At 43.5% G+C, this 20,000-nt stretch overlaps 1 protein-coding gene across 1 annotated transcript in view; it reads right to left on the reverse strand.

The window, feature by feature from the left end:
* Positions 1 to 20,000, reverse strand: part of LOC119173811 (cadherin-like and PC-esterase domain-containing protein 1) — a 139,657-nt gene that overhangs the window by 22,993 nt on the left and 96,664 nt on the right. Inside the window, exons 10-13 of the mRNA XM_075894525.1 lie at positions 19,314 to 19,557; positions 17,514 to 17,618; positions 3,731 to 3,840; positions 3,043 to 3,165 (exon numbers count right to left, since the gene is read on the reverse strand). Coding sequence (XP_075750640.1) covers positions 3,043 to 3,165; positions 3,731 to 3,840; positions 17,514 to 17,618; positions 19,314 to 19,557 — 582 coding nt within the window. The remainder of the gene's footprint in view (positions 1 to 3,042; positions 3,166 to 3,730; positions 3,841 to 17,513; positions 17,619 to 19,313; positions 19,558 to 20,000) is intronic.

Genomic DNA, 20,000 nt, shown 5'->3' on the forward strand with positions numbered 1-20,000 from the left:
ACTATGTACGCAAAAATATCCAAACCATAGGAATTGTTGTAAGTGTTCACCACGCAATGACGCTTTTCGAAAATAAGTATTCGAAGTATAGTTCTCATAGCTTTTATTTCCGAAAACTGGTTTGGCTATGAACGTTCAGTATTGAGTTCTACGTTACGAAAAATGAGAGCGAAAAAATAAAAAGTAAAAAATACGCCTATTCGCGTGTAACCAAGCGTGATCTCATCAACGAACAAACTTCCAAAGTTAAGCAGAAGGTTAGTTTTGTTTCATCTGCGTCTAACCATGTTTACAGTATTCCTATGACGTGTGGACGAGCGTATGTGGGCGTCTAACCTTGTTTACTGTATTTCTATGACATGTGGAGGAACGTACGTATGTGTGGCGTCTAACCATGTTTACTGTATTCCTATGACGTGTGGACGAGCGTATGTGGGGCAGTCTGGTCGCTGCTTAAACTTACGCCTAAAGGAGCCCGACTCATCTTCAAAGGGCAGGCCGCTACCGCATTTGGCCATACAGTGTGCAAAGTGTGTAGTGTGGGTGCGAGGCACGCTTTTCGAATAGTCATTTTGTTTAGGCACCATGATCGCACCACAGGCACAGGAGAGATCGCGGAGGATTTTCACATGAACATTATTCAATCATCTTGCACCAGCCACCCATCAGTGACTATTTTGGAAAAAGAAGTGCCGCGGCTGAGGCGGACAAGGAGCACAGCAGATATGGTGCGATAGCCGTAGACTTTAAAACTACGACGGTGTGCATGGACAGCGGGGTAATAGCATTGATATATATATATATATATATATATATATATATATATATATATATATATATATATATATATATATATATATATATATATATATATATACATATATATATATATATATTTGTTTGTTTATTTATTTATTCAGTATACCTCAAAGGCCCCATTCGGGCTATTACATGAGGGATGGGCATAATTAGCAACATAATAATGATTCAATCATGGTCTTGAATACATGTGGGTCGGAGTGGTGCATGGCGAAGGCAGGCAAGTTGTTCCAGTTCCGGGCGGTTGCAACAAAAAAGGAGCGGAGGTGGGCAGTAGTTTGTGCTGGCGGTGGATAAACGGCTCGGGGATGGTTTATACGGCTGGATAATCGATGAGCAGGCAAGATGGCTGGAACGTTGAAAGGAGCGTGATAAAATTTGTGAAAAAGACAGAGCCGATATATATGATTGAAGTAACTAGAAGAATAAGAATGGGGTGGAGCACATTCGGCAAGCACTCTGAAATTATGACAGGTAGATTGCCACTATCCCTCAAGAGGAAGGTATATAACAGCTGTATCTTGCCGGTACTTAGCTACGGAGCAGAAACCTGGAGACTTACAAAGAGGGTTCAGGTTAAATTGAGGACGACGCAGCGAGCAATGGAAAGAAAAATGGTAGGTGTAACCTTAAGAGACAAGAAGAGAGCAGAATGGATTAGGGGACAAACGGGGGTTAAGGATATCATAGTTGAAATAACGAAGAGGAAATGGGCATGGGCCGGGCATGTAGCGCGTAGACAGGATAACCGCTGGTCATTAAGGGTAACTAACTGGATTCCCAGAGAAGGGAAGCGGGTTAGGGGAAGACAGAAGGTTAGGTGGGCAGATGAGGTTAAGAAGTTTGCGGGTATAAATTGGCAGCAGCAAGCACAGGACCGGGTTAACTGGCGGAACATGGGAGAGGCCTTTGTCCTGCAGTGGACGTAGTCAGGCTGATGATGAGGATGATGATGATGATGATGATGATGATGATGATGATGATGGTATATATGACGGCGCGATTCTAGGTTGTTCAGGTGGCCACGAGTTTTAAGTTCGGAAACGCTGGAATGATAAGAGTACACGGAGTAGATGAACCGGGCTGCGCGATTTTGTACAGATTCGAGAAGGTTAGATAAATTAGATTGATGAGGGTCTCAAACCGAGCATGCGTACTCCAATTTAGGGCGAGCAAATGTGGTGTAGGCTAACAACTTCACTGATGAGAGAGCAAGTTTTAAATTCCTACGAAGAAAACCCAGTGCACGATTAGCGGACGATGCTACGTTGTTGACGTGAGGGGACCAGGTGAGGTTGCTTGAGAATGTTACGCCGAGGTATTTATAGGATTCTGCTGTTAAGATTGTAGAGCCCGAAATGGTGTAAGTTGCTTGCTGATAATGTTGCCTACGGTGAAAGCATATTAGCGATGTCTTATTTACGTGTAAAGACATTAGCCAGTCGCTACACCAGGATTCAATAAGGTTAAGGTCGTTTTGAAGTATAGCAATATCGGTAGGGTTTTTTATTGGACGGTACACGACGCAATCATCTGCAAACAGGCGAATATTTGATGAAATGTTAGCTGGGAGGTCATTTATATAAATTAAGAAAAGTAGGGTCATTTATATAAATTAAGAAAAGTATCCCATACCTATATATATATAGGTATGGGATATGGCACAACGGGAGCGTTGTCAACAAGGATAAATATATTTATTTCCCAACAGTTTCGGGAGGGGTCCTCCCTTATTCAGGGGATGAGTTATATCGATATAAAAGTGGATGAAAAAATAACCAGCCGTGAGCACGGCTGGTTACTTTTTCATCCACTTTTCTTTCTTTTTATTTACATTCCATTGGTTCTAATAACTTCCCCTGTACATTCCTTGGCATTACTGTATATATATATATATATATATATATATATATATATATATATATATATATATATTCCTCTGTGTGTGTGTCTGCGTCAGTGTACGATACAAATAAGTTATAATGCATTCAGCCCAACTACCTCGTCTCGCAGTATTACTTCCTTTTGTGCTCTGTTTATCCCGCTTTTATTTGCCCGTTCTTCTGAGCTGTTTTCACTTGCCACTGTTCGAGGAAGCAAAACACTGTTTCAAAGAAATTTTGCAAGCTTGAAAGAGGCGTCGCGTTTTACGCGTGTACGTTGTGTCTCCGTCTTGTTCAAGAGTACGCTAGGAGGCTTTGCACACAACGTACAAGAACTCACCAAACGTCGCTGGGCTCTGGCTCGAGGTCCGAGTAGTTGTCGTCAGCCACGTGCCGGTTAAAGTGCCTTTGCAGCGCCACCACTATCGGGTGCATGTCGGCGGTGCCGTGCTGGCTACCACTCCTGCATGCGTGAAAATCGGTTAAGCGAATCGCTGAAGACGAGAACGCCGACAGCGAGATAGTAACATAAGGGTTCCTTTGTGAAGTAGTGAGAGCGTGTCTGGTTAAAAAATTATTGACGCAATCATAACATATTAAAAATGTTCGAAGGTTTTTATTTGGTGCCAATTCACCATTTACAAGGCTATTTCCACGTTGCGAAGGACCCTAAAAATTCAGAGGCTATGTCCTCAACCAGAAACCTTGTGGGAGCCCGTTGATGGCCGGGAACATTTTCTGAACGATGACCTTTACAGCTTCTCTTAATCTTTGAAAACAAAAAGAAGCCTGTCAGACTCATCTCAGGGTTTCATCTGGGGCTGCATCAGCCCTAATGTGACCGCGGCCGACTCCCTCTTGTTCTCAGCACTTAAGAGAATCATGGTCACCTTTTAGACGGCGTTTCGATCGGCCTCAAAAGCCTCTAACATTTATTGGGGAGATAAAATTCAGATATGTGGAGTGGGATTGACGTGTTTGCAAGTATTCACATCAACTAAGCCAAGTTTCCTAGTGCGTGCGCTTACCTTTGCATATCTTCGGTTGCTCCTCCTCCACCTTCAAGAGTTCCCATGTGCAGCTGTTCTAGCTCGTCGATAAATGTTTTGTACTGTCCACTCTTGTACGTCGGGTACAGCTGAAACAGTGAGTCCGAGAACTATAGTTACTTTCGTGTTTGAATTCAACATTTGCGATCTCTGTTCAAAATGCAATGCAACATCTCGCATTTTCTTGTGACTTTCTTTACATGCTTTTATAACGCATTTTCTTGTATACAACGCGCGCCGAAAGAAACAGGTAAGTGTGCCTAAACAATACGAGTGTGGGCTATGAAAAGAAGTAATATGTGTATATTTTATTGTAGATTTAACATTGCACTTCCCTAAACTGGGGCAGGTGTGGAATGTAATTTTTAGTAGTGTGGGGTAATGTTTATATGCATAGACGGGTTGTATAAAAGAAAATACGGTCTACGAGAAATTTCACACAGGATGACACGAACAGGTAAAGACACCTAAAAAACTTGAATGGGTAATTACACAACTCGCATGCACATATGACAAAAGAGAGGCTTTACACAATACATATTCTGTTAATTTAAACAGTGTTTGAGACGAGACACCATATACATCAGACACAAGTAACGCAGTTTAAGTTTTCAGAACGCGTCTCACAAACTAGCCTACGAACACATGTTCCCCGACTACACACAAGATACCTGACCTTGAAATCTTGTTAGAAAAAACTAAGCATACCTTGAACTCAGAACGAGTAGGTCGTTTCATGGAGACCTCCTTCTAAAAGTTATATCAGCCATGTCATTCATAATAAAAAGATTGTGGAGCAAAAATGTAGAAGCTGCAGTCGGAAATACAAAAAAAAAAACAGGTAGGAGAAACAGTGATTCCTTTTCTTGCACTTATATTCCCTTCAGGAGCGAATTTAAATGGACAGTTTACGAATGTATCGAATTCCCAAAACATAAATCCAACGTACTCAATATTACGTTACAGGAATGAAAGTGAAGTAACCGGTGTTTTGTGTGCATTTCAGAAGTTAATTGTAATTATTATGTAGTTTTCTCAATTCCCACATGTTTAATACCTCATCATTCTGCCACGCGTCATGTTTCACCTTGGCATAAAAAGAATGCAATATTATGTTCACAATGTGTGTGCAACTAGTTTTTCATTACATCCATTTCTGGAAAAGAGAAGTTATGCTTTCGGCGTTGGTTCTGAAAGGCGGCACGTCGAATACAGTGTTGCCTTCACTAAAGTCATCCACTACAGCCATACGCGGCACACTGATGTTAAGTCAAGACATACTATGCAGGTGATTCAGTTCATATAAATAATAATCCGTCCAGCTGTTTTGTGGCTACAAGTTGACGCAACTAGCATACACAAGTAGCGTACACAAACGCAGCCACCACCACTTAAGAGGATCTCAAACGTGAAACGCACAGCCTATCAGTAAAGTTGTGGAGTGATCAAGCTTTTCCCGCCGTCTTGAAGTTAAGCAGATGAGACTGCACACCTTCACTGCCCTCAATCACACGAAAGACTACTCAGCTTCCTGCATGCAGTGCACAGTGTTTAGCCAGGAGTTACGTAAGTAGCGGCCCAAATGCGAGATCACGTTTTAATGAGCCCGCAACCCTAAGCGCGGTATATCGCTAGGTCATTAAGCGAGCACGTAATTCACCCTTCTCTCCCACCGTTCGGATTTCTTTGTTCCTTAATGCTTCCTACCGTAATTAATGCTGGCTCACTGCGAACACACTAACGTTATAAGTCAGAATTCACCGTAGGTGCACGCAAATGAAACGTGGGTGAAATGCAATGTGCCTTCGTCGTTTCTCGTTCTCATTTTCAAGAAGATAAACTTGGTTTGCACATTTAAAATTTTATTGAAACTGCATTTTTGGTGAGGATTTTTGACGGGGTAAGTAAGAAGGAAATTTTCAGCCAAACTTTCAAACTAGAGGTACACCCTTAACCTAAACATCGGACTACGTCAACACTCCCGGAGTAATATATGCTTATGGCTCCTTAGGAATACGATCTAATACATGTTCGCCTTAGCCAGTGTGCTTTCTGCTAACCAGTACAACTTGAAGAAACTGAATGACAAGACACCTTCCCTCCCCAAAAGATCAGCTGCGGTTGGTGGATGTTCTTTTTTCGTATTTTTGCCGGCATCTCCCTGCGCAGGATGCAATACACGCAACTGTATATGTAAGCAACACGCCATGCTATTTGCAATACGCCTGCAGATCACTGGTATTCTGGGGAAAAGTTTCTCACTTTGTTGAGAAAGATGTAGGGAAGATCGGGCTTTGAAAGAAGGTTCATGAAAGAGAAAAGTCGTATCTCACTCATTTGCATACTTTGCACTCGTTGCACTCGTTTGCACTAGGCAACACCCCTGAAAAGGGCTGGTTCGGAGTTAATACTTCAGGCAATTGTTCACTTCTCTTCAATCTGCTTGTCCTTTTTTTCGTAACTAGTTTTATGCTACAAATGAATAAAGTATAACTTTTCCCCTTGTAATGTCTCACTGCATCGAGTGGTCTCGCTGCTTTCATTCACTCTCACACCATAAACGATGTCTCACTGCATAAACGTATTTCACAGGACTTTTTAACATAGACAGCTGGTCCATCTGTTCTCCCTTCGTTTCTCTTCTGTTCATCTCGTGTCTGTAACAAAAGGTATAAACTGTGCATACAGCACATAGACCAGACACAAGTGCAAGCGCGATTCTCGAGTGTAGTCTATGTGGTTGTTAGTTTACGCAGCTTACACTTTTTGTCAAGCTGTACAAAACTTGCACCATAACAAGTTCTTCCAAACGATACGATGTCGCTAAGACAGTTTTTACGTGTTTGTCGGTCATAGCACGGCGCTTTACGCAATGCCCTTAAATGTGTCTCCACCAAGGGTAACAAACGTTTATTAAAACCACTAATACGTCAAGCCCTGACACAAACGCACACGCCCATTCCTATTATTTTATACGCATTTCTCCTCTCCCTCTACCGTGAGTATCTGGGTGCAGTCCTTGGGCCGAGGCTGGACCGGCGACAAACAAATGCGACGCAGAACCTCACCAAGAAACTTAAGCAACCGCATTATATATCCTTTAATGCGGCGGCGTCTGTGGAGCACGACGGAGCCTCTTTCACTCTCTCTTCTATCTGGCTAGCGCATTATCTAGATTGCCAAGCAGCTAACCGTGAAGCAAAAGGCCGCCGCACCCAGACACGCAGACTCGCAGGAGTACACGTAACCCCTGCCTACCACTCCCCTTTCCCTCACTCTTTCTTGCTTCTTTCAATGCAGCCTCTTCTCCCCTTGCCTGTTACCACAGACAGTGGGTAACGTAGTGAAAAGGGCGAAGCATTCTCTTCTGTTTCCACAAAATGGTGGCTCCTCTTCAGCGCACAACCATTCTCTCCCAGATTTTCTCTTACTAGTAGTTTCACTCCAGCGAACGACTCGCACATCTGAACTTCGGCGTTGTGCCGTCGACACGCAAATATCCAGCGCACACACACAGCCTGCCGATGTCACACCATGGCGAAACGGGATGAAAGTTACGTGTATCGAATACCCTTCCATCCTATACAGTGCAGAGCTCTTTTGTTCTTTTTTTTTAGCTTCGAGATAGTGTCTCGAGGCGGCCGGGGATCAGGAGCCCAAACAGGGTCAGCGCACGGGGATGTGCGATAACGCGAACCGTAACACGTGATTTGCATTTTTCTGCGTTTTCCTTACTACTATATGCATTTCTATATCATTCTCAGTCAAGTTTGTTTGGCTGGTTGCTTGTTGAATCCTAGGTAAAGTAGCGTAATCTATTCTAAGAGGGGCCGCAATACCAACGACTCAGCGTGACTGAGAAATCAAACTACTACTCGAAAAATAAATTGAAACAACAGTGTAACTCCCAGTGTGACTGAAAAACTGGAGATGAAGACTTGACTTATTAGTGTCATGGCCACTTGATTAAAATAACACATTTATCTACGAACCCGCGCGGGACTTGCCGCTTTGTTAATCACGGGGTAAACTGAAGGAGTGGCCTCCTATAAGACCGTTATCCACTATCGCAGGGCCGCTATACTGTGAGTACAACATGACGTGTCCATATAGCTCTAATTCATCACCAATTTGAGAAGCGGGCAAGTATTTAGTACCGGTCTATAAGGTAATATGTAACCCAATTATCAGCAAACGTCCCAGATGGTGTGACTGATGATCGCAGATTATGCCTGAGCCAGCTGTGATGGGTAGGCAGCCTTAAGAAACCCACTTGTGACGCAATTCTTTGTGTTATTTGGTTCCCAGCACGACTCTACACTTCTATTACGCTAAATACTTACACGCATTCATATATTTATATATACTGCTTTATTGTAACTATTTATACACTATGTATGGTAATATTTTTATAGAATGTTTATACATCCTTATATTTCTGTACTGTATATCAATTTGCACTTGTGTTTGTAACAGTTGTGGAATAGTGGTCGTAGTGCAGATAAACACCTCACTGTTAACCCTCAAGCACAGAACCTGTGCCATGTCCACCGCTAGGTGCTGCCATGTAGTACCTGGAGCTACAAGCTTTTGAAGCTGCTTATGAATGAACGAAAAAAGTAGAACATTAAGAGCTCCTTTTTTTTAGACGCGATATTAATGAGAACTGACAGAACAAAATGCACTATTATATCCCATGAGGTGCACGAGGAGCAGGGGGATCACCGTCACTGTTACGGTAGAGCATTGGGCACGTTATTCGAAAGTTGCAAGGTGGACATCTGCCATTGGCAAGTTATCTTCTCATCCACTTTTCTTTCTTCACATTTATATGACATTTACTACTGACACCATCCCCTATGCTTACCTTAGCATCATTGTCTGTTAGTTCTCATTGTTATTGTATCAAGCTGTTACAGGGGCTTTCAAGGCGTCCTCTGCCACTTTATAACTATGTTTACAATGCAAAAAATATATATATAGCTTCTAACGTGATTATTCATCCAACATAATTAATGTTAACACGAGAGCTGTTATGAGATTACAACTCGGGTCACGCACAGCGCCGCAGTTGTCCACCACCACCGCCGGTGTCCTTAACCAGTATCACACGAAATAGAAAAAACTCAGTAAGTAAAAACATTTGAGGCTCGACCACGGGTGCGCTGAGTGCCAGCCCAGTATTCTACCATGAGCCACGCCGGTGCTTGTGGGAATTGTGGGGATTGGAGGAGCTTCTGATATAATTTTTCATCGTCTTCAACCACAGCACACAAAAAAGCACAAACTTTCTTGCAAGTGTGCAGCAGGTACCACGCTTCTTCGAAGAATGACGAAGGATGGCATAGGCAATGTCTGCCTACTACAGTATGATTAATTGCGTAATGGATACCCTGAAAGTGTGCTTGCAGCAGCTTCCCAAAGGGCGCTTACAAAAGGCTCTTAAAGTCGGCTCTTCTAGCTTTCGCTGTGATTGTGCTGCGCGTTCAGCGCAGGCCTGGCGGATTTTCTTTTAAACAGTCTTTCTTGGAATGTGAAATAAACGCAAAAATGTTGGTCTGTCTGTGCCCGCGGCCGTTTCGCTAGCTCCACATATACTAAATGTGATATCACGTGACTTGAATAGAAGACAAAGGTAAACGACACATCCAAACATAACAATCATGACATGGAAGTCATGTACGGCATCATTCACCTAAACCTGGTAACGTTGTGCTGATTTTAAAGTGGCATATCAACATTTCTCATTGGTGTTTCGCATATCAACGATTCCTACTCTACGTGGGATCTGCCAATTTTTTTTGTTAGCGCATCTTGCCGAGAACCGTTTATATCAACTGCGAAACGACTATGAACCGAAGTATACGCACCATCGCGGTCCTCTGACTCGACTTTACAACAAAATGAGAGGTGCGTTGGTGGCAGACTACTTACTCAGACGCACCTGGCATTGCAGCAGACGAATCGTTAAGCGTTCCTTGCTTAATACTGTACTATTAGTTCCATAAATAGATAACGCGTACTTTTGAGGGCGAAGCAAGAATGTTTGTTTTCACACGTTGTAAAAATAATTCATTATATGTTGATGCCAAATCTGGAACGCGCTGACAGAGCAATGCATAACCTGGTGGTTATCTTTTTCCTGGTTTCACCTATACCGCATAACCACAAATTTTTTTACAATAAAATTCACGTACAAAAGAATGAAGCACGTTTATTTAAACATAACTTCATATCGCTTTGTTTTACACTTTGCAAACAAGCGTCACGAATCACAAGAACGCGATTTATCCCAAGCAGATCCGAAGCCTGTACTTCCCGAAATTCCCATGGGGGTGCAATACAAGCGCGGCTGAAGGAGCCCGCGTGAACATTAGCGCCACATTGCCCTCTAGGTATTATTGTATAAAACTCTATGGAGGAAACTTTCGTTTCTTCACAATATTCCCAGATGGCGTCATTTATGTCACGCAGCGCCTCCAAGCAGATTGATTGATTGACTGATTGATTGATTGATTGATTGATTGATATGTGGGGTTCAACGTCCCAAAACCACCATATTATTATGAGAGACGCCGCAGTGGAGGGCTCCAGAAATTTTGACTACCTGGGGTTCCTTAACGTGCACCCAAATCTGAGCACACGGGCCTACAACATTTCCGCCTCCATCGGAAATGCAGCCGCCACAGCCGGGATTCAATGCCGTGACCTACGGTTCAGCAGCCGAGTACCTTAGCCAGTAGACCACCACGGTGGGGCAAAAGCCTCCAAGCAGAAGACTGTCGTCTTTCGACGTCCCTTGCATTGAAACTGCTGTAGAATACTTGAGTGTCATGCAGAAGTTTAAGCCTGTATTGTAGTCTCACCCATGCTTTTAGGGGCGAAGCTGTTTGCGCCATAGTTCGTATGTCCCGTGTCGTCGTAGTCGTCGTAGTAGCCACATGCATTGCATTCCATGCCAATAAAAAAATTGTCGTAGATTCCACGTAGATTGGGAATCGACGATATGCAAAGCACGGATGCGGAAGGTTGATATGTCACTTTTACATCAGCAAAACGTTACGAGGCAGAATTAAATAATGCCGTACATGACACCCATGTCATGATTATTATGTTTAGACGTGTCATTTGCTTTCGTCAACTATTAACGTCACGAGATACCAAATTTGGTATATGCGGAGCTAGCGACACCGCCGTGAGCCTATCATGGGTGCGGCATGTAGTCATGTTGTTACACGACACGCATCTCATGTTTATCATGTTTGCACCAGTATCGTATCTTCGTCATTCATTATAGTCCCGTAATACCAAATTTGGTATAAGTGAAGCTTGCGAAACGGCTGCCAGCGCATCATGAGTGTGGCATGTAGTCATGTTACACGACATGCATCTCATAATTATCATACTTGCACCAGTCACATACCTTCGTCATGAATTCACGTTCCGTAACACCAAAGTTTGTATATGTGAAGCTGGCGAAACACCCGCGAGCGTACCATGAGCTTGGCTCACGACTTCCTTGAATTCATCTCAAGATTTCCACGTTAGGGTCTGTCACTTGTGTTCCCCATGCAGTCATGTCATACGTACCATACCAGTTTTGCAACATGTCATGTGAACGAATCCACCGCAAGAGCAGCAGGGCCATTAAATGTAAATCATGACATTCATGAAATGCATGTCATAATTTTCATTTTATGACTTTTTATTTATGCTCGTCATACAGTCATGTTATGCCATAACAATTTTGGTGTCGATCCCATTATTTAAACGGCCGGGAGGGCTTAAAGTTGTAGGCGAATAGCTAGATAAGATAGATAGATAGATAGATAGATAGATAGATAGATAGATAGATAGATAGATAGATAGATAGATAGATAGATAGATAGATAGATAGATAGATAGATAGATTTAAAGTCGCCGAAGTTCGCTAAGAAATGCTTCGCATATAAAAACAGTGTCACAGCATATTCACGGATTGCATGATGATAAGTTGGGTGAAGCATCCGTCAGTCCGTCCGTGCTTCCGTGTGTCCATCCAACCGTTCGTCCATGCGTCCGTCCGCTTCGCCCCACTCGTCATCATTCACATCGTGGATATGCTGTGCTTTTTAATTTTTTATTGTGTGCAATGGCTGAGGCAAACGCTAGCGGCGATGGTGGTGAACCACGTACCACACACACACACACAAAATATCAGCATACCCACGGACTCAATGATGATGAGTGGGGTGAAACATTCTTCAGTCTGTCCATTCGTTCTTGCTTCCCTATATCCTTGCGTCCGTCCGTGCGTCCATCTGTCCGTGCGTCCGTTCATCCATGCATTTATCTATCCGTGCATTCATCTGTCCATGCGTCCGTTCATTCGTGCGTCCATCAGTGCGCCCGTCCATCTTATAAACACTCCTGGTACCGCCATCTCGCCTCTTTTCATCACATATTCATCATATAGAAGTACCGCCATCCAGCAGACATTCCAAGGACTAAACAAGAGGTGACTACCTACTACTACGACGACGACTAATACTACTGCTACAAACATCGCGGACGCACGACCCACGGCATAAGGAGCTACGTCCCTAAAATTAAACCACCTCCCACTTAACGAGGCCATGAGGTGATGCGAAGCAGCACGGGGGGTGCACACCGCCTTTGCATCCGGTAGACTACGTCTTTTCCTTTACGTTTTTATTAACCTCCCGCATTTAATGTAGTAAGTGTTAGTGACTCTTAGAAGGGAGAAAAGAAGATAAAAGTGAGCCCCGTAACTGTCTGCATCGTAGTGCGACACCTCAACAGTGGCTCACGAGGGATGGCAGTAAGGACGGATTAAAAGGGATAAGGAGGATTAAGAGGGATATAAATAGAGATAGGGACAGGGACAATGAGACCCACATACAAAAGTAAGGAGAAGATGAGCATATAATGTTATGGTCGTGTTTACGGTTATTTAGTGGCGTCGCGTCGTCGAAATCTTGGTGCAGAAGTTGTCTAGCGAGGCGTTCTGCACGCGTGTTGCACTCACAACGTCTGTCCACAGGCGACGCGTGGGCCCAACTCCGACGCTTGGCTTCGACGTTGGCGTTGCGTATGGCTGGGTTTGCTTGTCGACGTTGTATCTGTGTTTCCGCATGCCGAGCTCGAGTTTTATTCGTAGCAGTTTCTGGCCGAAATTGCCGTTGGCGCTGGACTTCCTCTGAACCTCTAGTTCACTATACCTAGACCGGAGCTCGGGGTCCGCTTGCCGACGTTTACGTTGCGCTTAGGCGCGTCGAACCTACCGCTACTCTACCCGCTGCTCCGCGATCTCTGCAGGTATCAAATGTAGAGAGAGTGTACAGGAAAGAGGCCACAGACTCTTACACAGCCATTTACTCAGCGCTGAACGCGCTAGCGCGTTCACTCTAGTATAGAACACGTTGTTTCATTGCTCCTCTGAGGAATCTCGTTCCCCGTCGCCTTCACATGTTTGCTGAGAGAGCGTGACAGGCAGAGGCCACGTCTTACCCAACCCCTTACACGAGCCAGAACACGCTAGCGTGTTAGCGCGTTATGGCAGTGCTTGGGCTAGCAGTTACGCATGCGTAGTAAAGGTGGTCATGCCACACACCGCATTGAACCCCGTTCTAATATGCTTCGCATGTAAAAGTAGGTGGCCATTGCGATCTCCTAACAGCTTACGCTATAAAACTTCAATGGAAAACAATGACGTGAATTAGAGTCCACTCGCGAATTAATTTATGTTGCCTTGGATACGTAAATGCTAGACCAGTCGCGGAATAAAAGTGGCCTTTGGCTGACAGAAGTGTCAAAGCGTGACTTTATAATAAAGATTCCCGACTTTAGCGGACGCTATTTAATGGTGGCGAAATGCAAGAGCAAACAAGTACTTATAATCAGGTGCGCGTTAGCGCGTTAAAGAATCCTATGTAGTAAATGTTGGTGCGTAGTGCCCTAGCCTTCGGCTTCTCGAATTCTTTCTGGAGAGAGCGCTATCTAAATTAGCTAAATCTCGCATTTTAAATGTCCCCGGGACGGCTTTACGCTCTTCCATAGTAGAGTACACAGTACTCCAAATTGTTAACCACTTTTTCTGAACGCATGTCGAAAGTCTTTTAGCGGCACGGCCCAGTGCTCTTGCATAGTGGAGTACCTCGTACTCGAAATCATTAAGAACTTTTTCGAAACACACTAATAAAAAAATTCAGAAATAGCCAAATTAAGAATGGCTCACTGCTCTCCCATAGCTGAGTACAGTGTGCTCGAAATTGTTAAACACTACTGTAGGCACACTGATAATAAAGCTTAGTTATCTCCAATTATACGTGGTTCCATATATAACAGCCGTTAATGCTGTTTAGGCTAGCGAATCTTCTAACAGTAGATGCGTTCGTTCCAACCAATTTATTTTATTTCTAAAGACTGCCCTTTGGCATAACAAGCATACATATAAACGAAAGAGGCTCATCACACATAAATAAACAAGTTACACTCATGCATAAAGTTTAGCAAGGATCGGTAGAACGTTCCAACAAGAGATAGAATAAAATGAGAGAAAGGCAGGGAGGTTAACCAGAAATTGGAGCATCCGGTTTGCTACTTTTCACTAAGGGAAGGAAGAATGGGCACTATGGGAAGGGAGAACGTTCCAACAAATACTTCGCACTTGTTTTGGGCCCACAATGTGATTTCTATCAGTTGAAAGTCGAACAATAAAGTTCTCGTGGCTTGGAGATAAACATCCCTGAACTAAGGCGGTGAATATCTTCTTACATATTTCTTGACTCGCATTGGTGTTTTCTTTTGTTTGTTTTTCATTTGAAGCATCCAGACACTTGCCGCGCTTGCCTTTGCTATGCTATGTGCGCACGAGCACTTACAGCGACTGTGAAACATCGCTTTGACACGTACGATGTTTTAGATTTCGCTGACCGAACGTCTTACGTAGCCTCCACCGCGTTGAGTGCAATGCATTTAACGGACAAGATATTAGCGACGACGTTTGTGCATTCGTTCACCAGCAGCATATCCACAATGCACCATTCGTAATGTCTTTGAACGGCCACTGAGTGGACGTAGTCTCACGAATTGTTCTATTGCCGCTATTTTGGCGCTCAAGACCAGCCATAAATGAAGTAATATTCAGGCAACTTTGTACATCGTCGCAAATTACCCGTTACAGATTTGAACACCATAAATGGTCACCAATCAAAAAGAGGGTCCGAAGCAAGGAGCCAGCAAAACGTTTCATGTCTGCTGAGATTTGTTTTTACAAACATAACGAATGTGTTAAAAAGTTGAGTGAGAGGCATTTACATTCGTAAAAATAACCAGGCAGCGGGTAATTAGGAACGCACCGCGGGGGCGGAGATTGCTAATTTTAGAATTATGCCTTCGAAATTAGTGTTCGTACATCGACAGCCCCCTATCGAGGCTGTCTTAAGTTGGGGAGAAACATAAGGTATGACCATCGTAACGACCATCTCCAATATTGCCTCGCTCCTCCACTTTGCCGTGCGGAGATGTCGTGAAATTGCACCGCAGTTTTGAAACAAAAATCTATAGAAAGAAAAGAAAACTTCACCATAAGCTACGAAAGGCAATTCATAGAACATCACCACCAACAAGGCTCCGGTGGCCGGCGCCGCCTCGCGAATTGATCGTACGCCCTTCCCTCTTCTTGAGGCGGCTCTAAAAATCGACCAATTTCTGTGGTACTCGGGATAAATACCGCAGGATAGGCGGCGGAGGTGGGGGAGGTAGAGGTAGCTAGACGTCTCTCGGCTCAGCGGGGAGTCGTTATTAGATTTATTGTTTTATTTTGTGCAAGACCGCAAAAAACCGCCCTCGCTGGCATTAAATGAAAGTCGAGGAAGTCTTGTGGGTTACGAAGCTCTATGAAAAAAAAAAGCAGGCGTTTAGTTGTGCTTCCTATGAAAGTTCGGCCGTCTATCAATTTAAAAAAAAAAGCTTTCATAGCTTGAAAATGCTGTACTAAAATCAGTAAAAGAGAGTTCAAGTTTTCTGTTGAGGCTCCAAGTGCTTGAGGTAGAAGTTTTGAAAGCAACGCGCACAACTTTCCCTTAAGTTTAATTTCTGCGCTGCTCCTTTAACTTGTGAGTAGCGTTGAACAAATTAAAAAAAATATCAGCAAACACTCAAGGAGCAAATACATCGCGTGTTCGTAGTGAATTTCACGCGTACTTATCGGCGTATACACGTGGAAGATCTCTAGCTGGTGCTAGGTTTCTCGTGTTAATAATTTGTGCGACAACACTATTTAAAACAAAAAACATATTACATAGGACTTTTGGAGAAAAATTCATCGAACTAATAGACGAGAATCATTTGCTTCGTGCTTTGGCAGCTTGCATATCGTGTAACCAGTGTAATGCGTTGCCGAGCGCTTCTCTAATCCGCCTTCGTTGAAACGCTGTCGTCGTCGTTCAACAGTCGAACCCACGAGCTAATCAACATAAGAGAGACTACACAGTGACGGCAAGATTATGGCATGCAGAGTTTATCACCATTGTAACCTATTTTAAGCCTGCTCTTTTATAAACAAATTCAGCGTCTTCATTTACCTGGCCACATACGTAACCACAAGTTCCATTTACGGGGACGCAAGCCTTAGCATTATTAGTTCACGGATGTGTTTTTGTCTAGACAGTGGGTATAATGCTTGAGCGAACAGCGCGCTAACTTTCGAATTTCGATCAGACGAACGACAGATTTTTATTGCGTACCACACTCTCAAAGCACAGTTTGTGGGATTGACTTACTTTTCTCGCCTTTTTGTTCACACCAACTCCCCTCCCCCTCCTCTGTAGCTATGCACACAGCGAGCGAGTAGCCAAAGAGCGTCTCCCTACTCCCCCCCCCCCCCTTCTTCATTTCGGTCGTTTAAGGGGCACAAGTTAGCCCTGTACCTTTACCAAGTCTGAGCTGTTGTACCATTATTTCATGCGAGAGTCCTTCGCGACGCTCGTCGCTTGCTTTCATATTCGTAACGCAAAAAGGAATATGATGAAGGCACAGAAGGAACACATAAACAGGACAGGTGCTACACATCGACGTATCTTTTATTAAAAAAGCCAAAAACCATCGTACATGAGCGCATGCGCATAGTCACACTTTGAGTTGCTGTGTTGCATCTGTAACGTCACGTGTTACCAGCCTACATGCGCAAGATATACTTCCAAATAGTCAATACTTCCAAATAGTCAATATATTTACTGAATAAGGCGACCAACGCAACAATGACACTTTTTTTATTCTGGCTGATGACAAACGCTTCTATAATTTTTAGTGACGTTAATGTGAGCCGTCTATAGCCAATATACGCGCCTCCGTGGTGGTACTATACTACGAACGCAACGAATAGGGGTCAGTCAATATAGTTTCAACCAAAAATCAACGTTAAAAAAATAACTGAAAAGCGGTTGGTGCGAACACGCTGTACAACACATGCTAAACCCACGAATATCTGTGAAGTCCAGTAGTCTCCGTCTCTAATAACTGCAATTGAGCTTCTAAGACCTTATTGCATACGTAGCCAAAGGAACAACACACAGCGCAAGAGTCGGGATGAATCCACTGACCAGCTCTGCTCTGCACGAACTATAGGCAGAAACGTGATGAGGCAACACAATGGTGACTCCCGAGCAAGAACAATACAAAAAGAATCGCGTAATCTAAGAGTAAATTATATTCGGTCCTTCATCGTCATTTCCAACATGCTTGTTTCGCATTTCCTCACCTGCTGAAATCCTCCCGTCTGCACAGACTCCCTTCGCGTATCCATGAGAAAGACCAGGTCTTCACGGCTAAGGCACAGGTCGTGGGAAATCTGGCAGCTAAGGCCCTGCGATGAAGGATACGATACGGCACTTCGCGGAAGTAGAGGTGGCGAAATAAGCGAAGTCTTTCCCGGAACAGCGGCGTCTTGAATCTTACGTAACGCGCGTCAAGATCTGCTCGTCCGTTCTAATTAGAGCAAAAAGAAACGTATTCAATTGCGTGTAATAGAAGATATTTCACGTAACGTGAGGTATCTTTGCAAAGTTTGGGTCATTCTTTGCCTGCTTAGATGTATTGTCGACGAAAAATTAACGAAAAAAAACATTCGCAGCTCTGTTTTGAGGTTAAAGATATTGTGCGCATGCGTGAGAATCCAAAGCAGCAGTAGGTAACAGTTTTATTCAGAGATGAGGGCACAGTGAATAGTATGTAAGGATGTAACTAAAGAAAGAAACGCGAACATTGGAAATGTGAACATATTAAAATTTGCTAAAAAATTACTTTGTAGACAAGTTGAATAATGAAGGAAAACCCTGCCAGCTTGCCTAATTTGACAGTTCTCTTAATCTTGGCAGTTACTTTCTTATTAAGTCAGGATAGAATTCTGTGAAATCAACCAAGGTAATGAATAAAGCCTTGTTATCTATCTATCGTGAAGTACTATGTATCCATATCATGCCTTTACTTCTTGAAGAAAGATAATGTGAGTGTAGTTCTGATATTGTAATCCTATTGAATTTAATCAATAGCGTACGAAGAACATGAGCTACGTTCACTTCTATTCTCCTACACTGCCATGTTGGGCTTAAACATCTGCATATGCGAGCACTGCGTAAAACCAGTATCCTTTCCATCTAAGCAGCGAATATTCTAGGCACTAAGTAACACACGAAATATCTGTCGCATAGAAATCACTCATTGTTCTTGAATATCATTCATATCTATATTCTTCCTCACATAAAATATCGCGTCAAACAATAATATCGCGTCATAATGACACGAAGACGGAAGAAGAGAAGGACACAATATGGATGTGTGCATGCTCTCTCCGTGACTTCTTTTTACCACAAAAAAAAAGGGGGGGGGGGGGCTTGCATACACAGGGATGAAAATAAGACTACACACATAAGCGACAACTTCGAACTGAATTTTTATTAGGGGGCACATATTTGTGACGGTAATCATCAATCCTGCACCATTCCACTTTTTTTTAAATCACGACACCCTAAAGTTATAACTAGTCAGCTAACAAGAGAAAGGCGTCCGTTACGCACACGAACAGGCCGACCATTAAGAGTATAACCATAAACAGCCCCACGTTTCTCTCTCCCACAAATAAATTCAGCTCTTTTTCATTATTATTTTTGATAACAGGAAATATAGTTCTTGTCCAAAAAATATGAACGCAAAAGATGACGCAAGAGGAAGAAGATAAACACGTACACCACAAGCGCTAATGGTCTGTGTTGTGGGGTGTGTGTTTTAATTCTTCATCTTGCGTCGTCTTTCGCACTCAAATTTCTGTATAAAAAATGCTATTCCAGCAATCCCACCAAGCTAACCTGTTTTAAGGAATTATGGTGTTGCGCTAGCGCTGAACATGAACAACATTCTGTCCCTTCACCTACGTCTCGTTTTTAGCGCAAGGAATTTTCCATAAATCACTAAAATTTCCTTGGTACACCTTATGTACTTTCACCGCCAACGCCTCCTTATTAGCGCGAATACCTACGCTTCTGTACCTTTAAATAACACCAACCATGATTCCTAGGTTCTCGAAAACCTCGTCGACGGCTTCCGCGAGTTCGTCAGCCACGGTCCGGGCACCGAACAAGAGGCTCAAGGCATCGGCCAGCACCCGCTGCTTGAGTCTGTTGGTCGGCTCGTCCTCCACCCTTGGACTCCGGTAGAAGCTGGGTTGCCCATTCACCTCGGTCACCACAGGTTGGAAGGACGTGTTCAGCGTCAGGTCCACCCCGAGCAGCTGGAAGCACTTGGGAAGCCTGCACGCAGTAGGAAAAGTAAAATTTCTGTGGTTAGCTTACTAATTAACATGTGTCCCGTAGTCACCAGTGATCGGATACTGATCGGTTTTGGTTTTATACTGTTACATTACTAAACATATTCCTTGTGATGCAATGCTTTCTTTCAGTCATTAAAGAACGCACTCCTTAATTGGGGTGCGTTGAACAATGCTTGCACCACCTCAGTCCCTTCGACAGTTCCAGAGAGAGCAGCACTTCTTTAACTGAAGAATGACCTGCCCAACATGCTGTGATTTCCTCGCACGGAAGTTGGTAATGCAAAAACTTTCTCAATGGACTCTAACAAGCATGTTCTGCCACCAGTCACTAGGATGACTGAAACGCCCTAACTAAAAGAGGCCTCAATATAAAATTCTAGGTTACACCTCCCCATGCTGGTGTGAGCAGCAACCAAAGAGCAT

Source organism: Rhipicephalus microplus, chromosome 5 (genome assembly GCF_043290135.1).
Source record: "Rhipicephalus microplus isolate Deutch F79 chromosome 5, USDA_Rmic, whole genome shotgun sequence".
Taxonomy (NCBI): Eukaryota; Metazoa; Arthropoda; class Arachnida; order Ixodida; family Ixodidae; genus Rhipicephalus; species Rhipicephalus microplus.